At 37.7% G+C, this 7,680-nt stretch overlaps 1 protein-coding gene across 9 annotated transcripts in view; it reads left to right on the top strand.

Moving 5' to 3' along the window:
- LOC135195717 (SH2 domain-containing protein 3C-like) overlaps positions 1–7,680 on the top strand; it is a 275,188-nt gene that overhangs the window by 238,105 nt on the left and 29,403 nt on the right. For all 9 annotated transcript variants that reach the window (XM_064222131.1, XM_064222132.1, XM_064222133.1 and 6 more), the window contains one exon: positions 6,335–6,458. In XM_064222131.1, coding sequence (XP_064078201.1) covers positions 6,335–6,458 — 124 coding nt within the window. The remainder of the gene's footprint in view (positions 1–6,334; positions 6,459–7,680) is intronic.

Genomic DNA, 7,680 nt, shown 5'->3' with positions numbered 1-7,680 from the left:
TAACCACAATAACTTACTTTTCAAAAATAACTCGATCATTCCCCATCGTCATCAAAACCTGAATGAACTTATCACTCGTTCATCAGTCCCTTGTGTTCCGTGGGACCCAGCATTTCCAAGTAAGAGCTTCGAGTAATTACTCGGAGTAAGCACTACTCTCACGGAAGCCCCCAAGCGTGACAGGGCTTAATGGAGTTTGTGAATAATGAAAGATCATTACTGTCCGTCTCTTTGTGGTTGATACGACACGCAAACCTTTCTGTCTACAATTCACGTTTTTTTTTTTTTTTTTTTTTTTTTTTTTTTTTTTTTAATTTCTCTTTTGGAATATTCCTCTCCCAATTCCTTCTCTTTTAGTATGAGTTGGAAATTATTAATTGTTTTTACATTCCCTGTAATATTTTGGCTATGTTTATTTGAAAGTCGATAGCTAATTTTGACTTCTTCTATTTACCCTTTTGGAATTGGCTTTCCTAATTTACCATTGTGGAATTGAATTCCTGGATTTACCCCACTGGAACTAACTACATTGGTTTAACCTGCTGGAATTGACTCTGGATTTACCTGCTGGAATTGGCTTCCTGGATTTACCCTGCTGGAATTGACTTCCTGGATTTACCCTGCTCGAACAGACTACTTTGATTCATCCTGCTGGAATTGATGTCCTGGATTTACCTGCTGGAAACATACGTCCTGGATTTACCTGCCGGAATTGACTTCCTGGATTTACCCTGCTGGAACTGACTACTTTGATTTACCCTGCTGGAACCGAGTTGCTGGATTTACCCCGCTTGAATTGACTTCCTGGATTTACCCCGCTTGAATTGACTTCCTGGCTTTAGCCTGCTAGAATTGACTTCCTGGATTTACCCCACTTGAATTGACCTCCTTGCTTTAGCCTGCTGGAATTGACTTCCTGGATTTACCCCGCTTGAATTGACTTCCTGGCTTTAGTCTGCTGGAATTGACTTCCTGGCTTTAGCCTGCTGGAATTGACTTCTTGGATTTACCCCGCTTGAATTGACTTCCTGGCTTTAGCCTGCTGGAATTGACTTTCTGGATTTACCCCGCTGGAACTGACTTTCTGGATTCTGGAACTGGGCGAGTTGGCACAAATGTAGCGCACTGGCCGGTCTGTGTATCGCATATCCCTACCCGTAATGAACACACTGTTACTGATAAGTAGACGGATAGCAGGTGCGTAAAAATTGCTAAGGTGATCCTTTAGCAGCCCCTAAATTTCAATGGACTTCAGAAGTTATGGAGTCGAGAGATGACAGATAAGAGGGAGTTGTAATTATGTATGAAATAGCCGCAACAGCCACCCGCTGCAACCGTTTATAGCCGTCTTCTCGAGGGTCCCAGCCAGGAATCCTCCGGACTTTTTACGATAAGTTTTGACGAGGAGTTCGAAGTAAACTGGACAGAGAGTTTGCAGGAGGGAGGGAGGGAGGGAGGGAAGTCTCGCTCCGTGTAATCAGACCATCAGATCTAGTTTCTCGTCAGGAGTTTTGAAGTAAAAAGGAGAAGAAGAAGAAGATGAAGCAGAAGAAAAGGTAGTAGTTTCATGTCCAATGCTCCGTATTTGACCTCTCCTCCTCCAGGAATGGCTCCGGGCGAGGATTGGTCGACATGCTCATTTGTTCCGGCCAAGAGTCTCTCTCTCTCTCTCTCTCTCTCTCTCTCTCTCTCTCTCTCTCTCTCTCTCTCTCTCTCTCGTGTCATTAAGATTTTGATGTTTGTCCAAAACGCATGATCGCTAGATTTTTTTTCCTTTTTTTTTAAGATCACGAGAACATAATTCCAGGAAATTTCGTCTCTCTCTCTCTCTCTCTCTCTCTCTCTCTCTCTCTCTCTCTCTCTCTCTCTCTCTTCATAATCAAATAAATAACCAACCAAGTAATAAAATCCAAAATAAGAAAGAAAACAAATAAAGAGAGAAATCAAGAATATCAGGTAAAAGTAGAAAGCAAACCACCAATGAGATATGCAGAGGTGGTCAGCAAAAAATTTCAAAGCATCAGCTCCGAAATTCTACTCAAGAGATAATAAACTGTATTATTTATTTATGCAAGAGGATATTGCAGAAACGATGAAAATTGCAGATTAGACACAAAATGAATAATTATGATGAAGGAAGATCAAATATTATGGAAAAGTTGGATTTTTTAATGTCAGAATTTCTGGAAATGAAAAAAGAACAACATACCAGAACAGAAAGAGACATGGGAAAATCCTTATTACTACCAGTATTAAATGAAGGAGAAAAACACGCAAACCATCATAGTGATGAATGCGCAGGGTTTAGTTACGAGTAAGTCAAAAAGAAAAATAGAGTACTTAAATAAGAACTAACCCAAAAGTGAAAAGAAAATAGATATAATGGAAATATAAGTGAAACCTGGTATTCCCAAGAGACTGGGAATGATTGAATAAATAAAAGGGTTCCAAACTTATAGATCAGATAGAAAAAATAGGAATCAAGGGGGAACCGCAATATATGGGAAAGACAAAAAACAAGGAAAAATATATGAGAAATATAGTACTCAGAATGTGAACTAATAGCGGGTAGAATTTGAATCTGAAAAATTGATGAACATAGTAATATATAGACCTCCTAATACTAAAGAGTTTGACTTAATAATTGAAAAAATTGGATGATATATGTAGAAATCACAAGGACTGGACTATTCTCCTATCTGGTGACTTCAACTTTCCTTTCGTAGAATGGAAAGAACGAATAGGAGATTGTGGTTGTACTACTATACATATAAAAAAGAGAGTAATAGTAGTGCAGAAGATAAGAGGCAATTTGAAAAGCTATTAGATATGCTACTAGAATACAACATTCAACAAATAAATCACCTGCCAACAAGAAAGGAAAACTACTTTTAGACCTAGTATTTGTGAACGAGATGAATTATGTTAAAGAAATAATAGTTTATAATGCAGTATTTCAGACCATAATGTCATAGAATTAATTAACAGTTCATTCCAAAGCAAGTGAAAATAGGAGATAAGCAAGAAATGAAAAAGTGGGAAGGATATGGAAAATACAACTTCTACAGTAAAAATATAAATGGTCAGAAATTAATGAAGAATTAAACAAACGATTGGGATAACATTTTCGTAAGTGATGACATAAGGGTAAATACGGAGATATTATATAAAATATTGGAGAAAATAGAGGAAAAATAATATACCGAAGAAGAAAAGTAAACATCATTCATGCATACAAGAGACAGAAGGATCTTGTTCCAGAAAATCAGAAAGTGGGAAAAAAGGTCTTGCAAAAGAAAAAAATGCATGGAAAGTTATAGAACTAAAAAGTAAGATAGAAAAATGCAGAACAAAAGATTATACAATCAAAAGAAAATGAAAAACGGGACTTGGAAGAAAAAAACCCTATTAAATATCAAGCAAAACCCCAAACTATTATACTCATATCGAAGAAGATGAATAAAAGAAGAATAGAAATAGGCCCTCTGAGAATTGAAGGGAGATTAACGAATGAAAAAAGGAAATTTGCAACATACTGGCAGAACGATATAAGAGAGAATTCACCCTAGAATATAGATAATGAAGATAATGATATAGAAGTAAGGGATGAAAATAGTGAATATTTTAGCTGACATAGATATTAATGAAGCTGATATTGTGCAGGCTATTAAATGAAATTAAAAATGGAGCTGCTGCAGGGCCTGATGGAATTCCTGCTATTTTGTTAAAGAAAGTAGTTCATTCTATCGCAAAGCCACTTGCAATATTATTAAGACAAAGTGTAGATACAGGCAAGATTTATGATGAGCACAAATTAGCATATATTTACCCCTACTTTCAAAAGTGGATCAAGACTAGGAGGCAAGTAATTATAGGCCTGTGAGTCTAACATCACATATTATGAAAGTGTATGAAATGGGTAATGAAGAAAAATATTATGAAACATTTAATAAAAAATAATTTGTTTAATAAAGGACAACATGGTTTCGTACCCGGAAAAAGTACACAAACCCAACTGTTAGTCCACCGTGAGAACATATTCATAAATATGAAAAGCGGAAATGAAACAGATGTGGTTTATTTAGACTTTGCAAAAGCTTTTGATAAAGTAGACCATAATAATTATTAGCGAAGAAAATTAGAAAACACAAATATCGTTGGAGTAAAGTAGGAAGATGGTTAAAAGAATTTTTACACAACAGAAAACAGATAGTTATTGCAAACGACGACGGAAAGAAATCGGATGAAGGCCAAGGTAATATCCGGTGTGCCGCAAGGTACGGTGTTAGCTGCAATACTGTTTGTTATTATGATTGAAGACATAGACAATAATGTTAAGGATTCGGTAGTGAGTAGTTTCGCAGATGACACAAGAATAAGTAGAGAAATTACTTGATGATGAAGATAGGAACGCTCTACAAAGAGACCTTAACAAAGTATATGATTGGGCGAGGTAAATAGGATGGTATTTAACTCTGATAATTTGAATCAATAATTATGGAGACAGAGAAAGAAAGCTATATGCATATAAGGGACCTAATAATGAGACCATCACAAATAAGAAAAGCAGTTAAAGACCTTGGTGTGACGATGAATAGGAAACATGTTATGCAATGATCAAATAGCAACTCTGTTGGCAAAATGTAAAGCAAAAATGGGAATGTTGTTACGGCACTTCAAAACAAGAAAAGCTAAGAACATGATTATGCTTTATAAAACATATGTTCGTAGTCCACTTTGAATATTGCAATATGATATGGTACCCACACTATCAAAAGGATATTGCACAAATAGAGAGTGTACAAAGGTCCTTTACAGCTAGAATAGAAGAAGTTAAGGACCTAGACTACTGGGAAAGAACCTCAATAATTCTTAAAATTATATAGTCTAGAAAGGAGAAGAGAACGCTACATGATAATTCAGCCGGCATGGGAAACAGATGGAAAGGAATAGCAGAAAATATCATGGAACTAAAAAATATCAGAAAGAGCAAGCAGAGGTAGATTAATAGTGCCCAAAAACTATACCAGGAAAAATAAGGAAAGCACACAGGACATTAATCCACTACGCACCAGCATCGATAATGCAGCGTCTATTCAATGCGTTGCCAGCTCATCTGAGGAATATATCAGGAGTGAGCGTAGATGTGTTTAAGAATAAGCTCGACAAATATCTAAACTGCATCCCAGACCATCCAAGATTGGAAGATGCAAAATATACCGGAAGATGTACTAGCAACTCTCTGGTAGACATTAGAGGTGCCTCACACTGAGGGACCTGGGGCAACCCGAACAAGATGTAAGGTCTGTAAGGTAAGGTAAGGTCCAGTCCCTGTTGATGCGAAAGTTTCCGCTTACTGTGAGATTTTACTTCTTCATGACTCAAGATGATGATAAGGAAAGATGCTGACCCATCAAAAGTATTAAGCTGACTCTTAGGTCGAGATGAGATGAGTGATGCTTTTCACTGTAGGTATTTGCAGTGAAATAGCTTACAGATCATCACAGCGCATTTACTGTGTGTTAGGAATGATTTGACACGGCCCAATACAAAAATACATTGCCTTTTAGTGCATTCTTATCATGTACGTTGGTGTTACAATCTTTTTTTTTTTTTTTTTTTTTTTTGGTCTTTACTTTGAACTCTTTATCGAGCGAACATAAACCAGTTCTATGTATGTGAACGGTTCTTTGTTTAATGTCGAGAAAACTCAACTAACAGCGTATAGATGTATATCATGTTGCGCAAGTTGACTATGCAACAATTTCCTTACGGGTTTGAAGCGTCAGACCAACTTTGTAAAAATATTAAAAATGTTCACGTCGTTGAAGACTTTGCAAAGCCATTTTGAGAAGCTGAATTTCATTCACTTTAGTTCTAGTGATTCTTGTATTGTTCATCTTAATTTATCTAATTTATTCATTCTTTCCAGCACTGATTTTGTCTCATTTTGAACTCTTGCCCAGCCACTTCAGTGAACTCTTGCCCCAGTTACTCTAGTGAACTCTTGTCCAGTTACTCCCATGAACTGTTGCCCCAGTCACTCCAGTGAACTCTTGCCCAGTCACTTCAATGAACAATTGCCCCAGTTACTCTAGTGAACTCTTGTCCAGTTACTCCCATGAACTGTTGCCCCAGTCACTCTAGTGAACTGTTGCCCAGTCACTTAAATGAACTCTTGCCCCAGTCACTGTAGTGAACTCTTGTCCAATCACTTCAGTGAACTCTTGCCCACTTACACCAGTGTCTAGGCCAGTCACTTCAATGAACTCTTATACAGTTACTCTCGTCTCTCTCTTCTGCCTTTCTCATGCCAGTCTTTCTCTGTTTCCAGACCACAAACTCAAGGGCGTGGACCCCAACCCCCGTCTGAGCCTAGTGGAGGAGAGACGCCAGCAGAGACCCCTGCCGCCGGATCCCATCACACATCCTGACGTTATCCTCAGAGCGGGTGCTGGGTGAGTAGTGTAGTGTCCCTCCACTTTCATTGTTTGCTTTGCTTTCAGATTCTCCGGACAGAACAGATGCCATTTTCTGGTGGTCTTTACAGAAAGAAAATTGGTGCTGTTTGGTGGACATATCAGAAATTTTCAAGAAGACTTCTGGGGTCTGCTGTGTTTTTCAGGAATACTTTTGGGGACTTCCTAACCTAAGCTTTTCAGGAAGTCTTTTGGGAACCTCCTAACTTAAACTTTTCAGTAAGTCTTAAGAGGACGTTTTTTGAGATCGAATTGACATACGAGGAAGAAAGCAGTCTCTCTCTCTCTCTCTCTCTCTCTCTCTCTCTCTCTCTCTCTCTCTCTCTCTCTGCTGTACATTCCTCAGTTTCTCCTACGCCCGAGGGCGTGAGCAGCAGACCGTGACGTCTAAAACAGGTATTGTACGTTACGGTTCAATTAGCCTCTATCAGATGAGAGTCAGTTCCCGATTTATGATTGTCGGTCGCCATTAAAGTATTATTGACTGAGCTACCTACGTCCTCCTCTCCGTCTTATTCGGGAGTTACAAGGATTAGGATGTCTCAAAGACTCGTTAGTCCATCCGAGGAGACATCGTGCGCTCACTTATCTTTTCCGCTTCTCCTCTTTACCACAGTTGCCTCTTCCAAGAAAGTTTCATTAAGGAGAAAGAGGGAAACTTTTCCTCTTCAATGTGCCAAACATTGCAGTTGTGTTTTCGCAAAGAGTCGATATATTATATATATTGATATATAATTATATATATATATATATATATTATATTAATCTATTATATATATATATATATATATATATATATACTATATATATACATATATATATATTAATATATATATATATATATGTGTGTATGTGTATGTGTATGTGTATGTGTGTGTGTGTGTGTGTGTGTGTTAATAAATACAAAGCAAATACCACTACCACAGATGTAAAACTCGAATTAACAAGTATATTTTGTCCCACAGAATCCTTAGTTATTTTGGCTTTCTCAGGCGTTGGAAAGAGGGTGATTACCATCCTCAGTCCGGCTCTCAGTCGATCAATATGAAATATGGAGATTGTTGAGGAAACCTGATGGGGGTTAATGTACTATACTAGAAGCGAAGTTTGGGAGTCAGGTTTGCCGTGATATATGGACGCGAGAAGACTTTGTTCTGTGTGAAAGTAGTTTAAAGACGAGGTGATGGTGTGGGTTTTTTCT

The sequence above is a fragment of the Macrobrachium nipponense genome, chromosome 16, assembly GCF_015104395.2.
Source record: "Macrobrachium nipponense isolate FS-2020 chromosome 16, ASM1510439v2, whole genome shotgun sequence".
NCBI classification, from domain to species: Eukaryota; Metazoa; Arthropoda; class Malacostraca; order Decapoda; family Palaemonidae; genus Macrobrachium; species Macrobrachium nipponense.
This window is presented reverse-complemented; position numbering and strand designations above follow the sequence as displayed.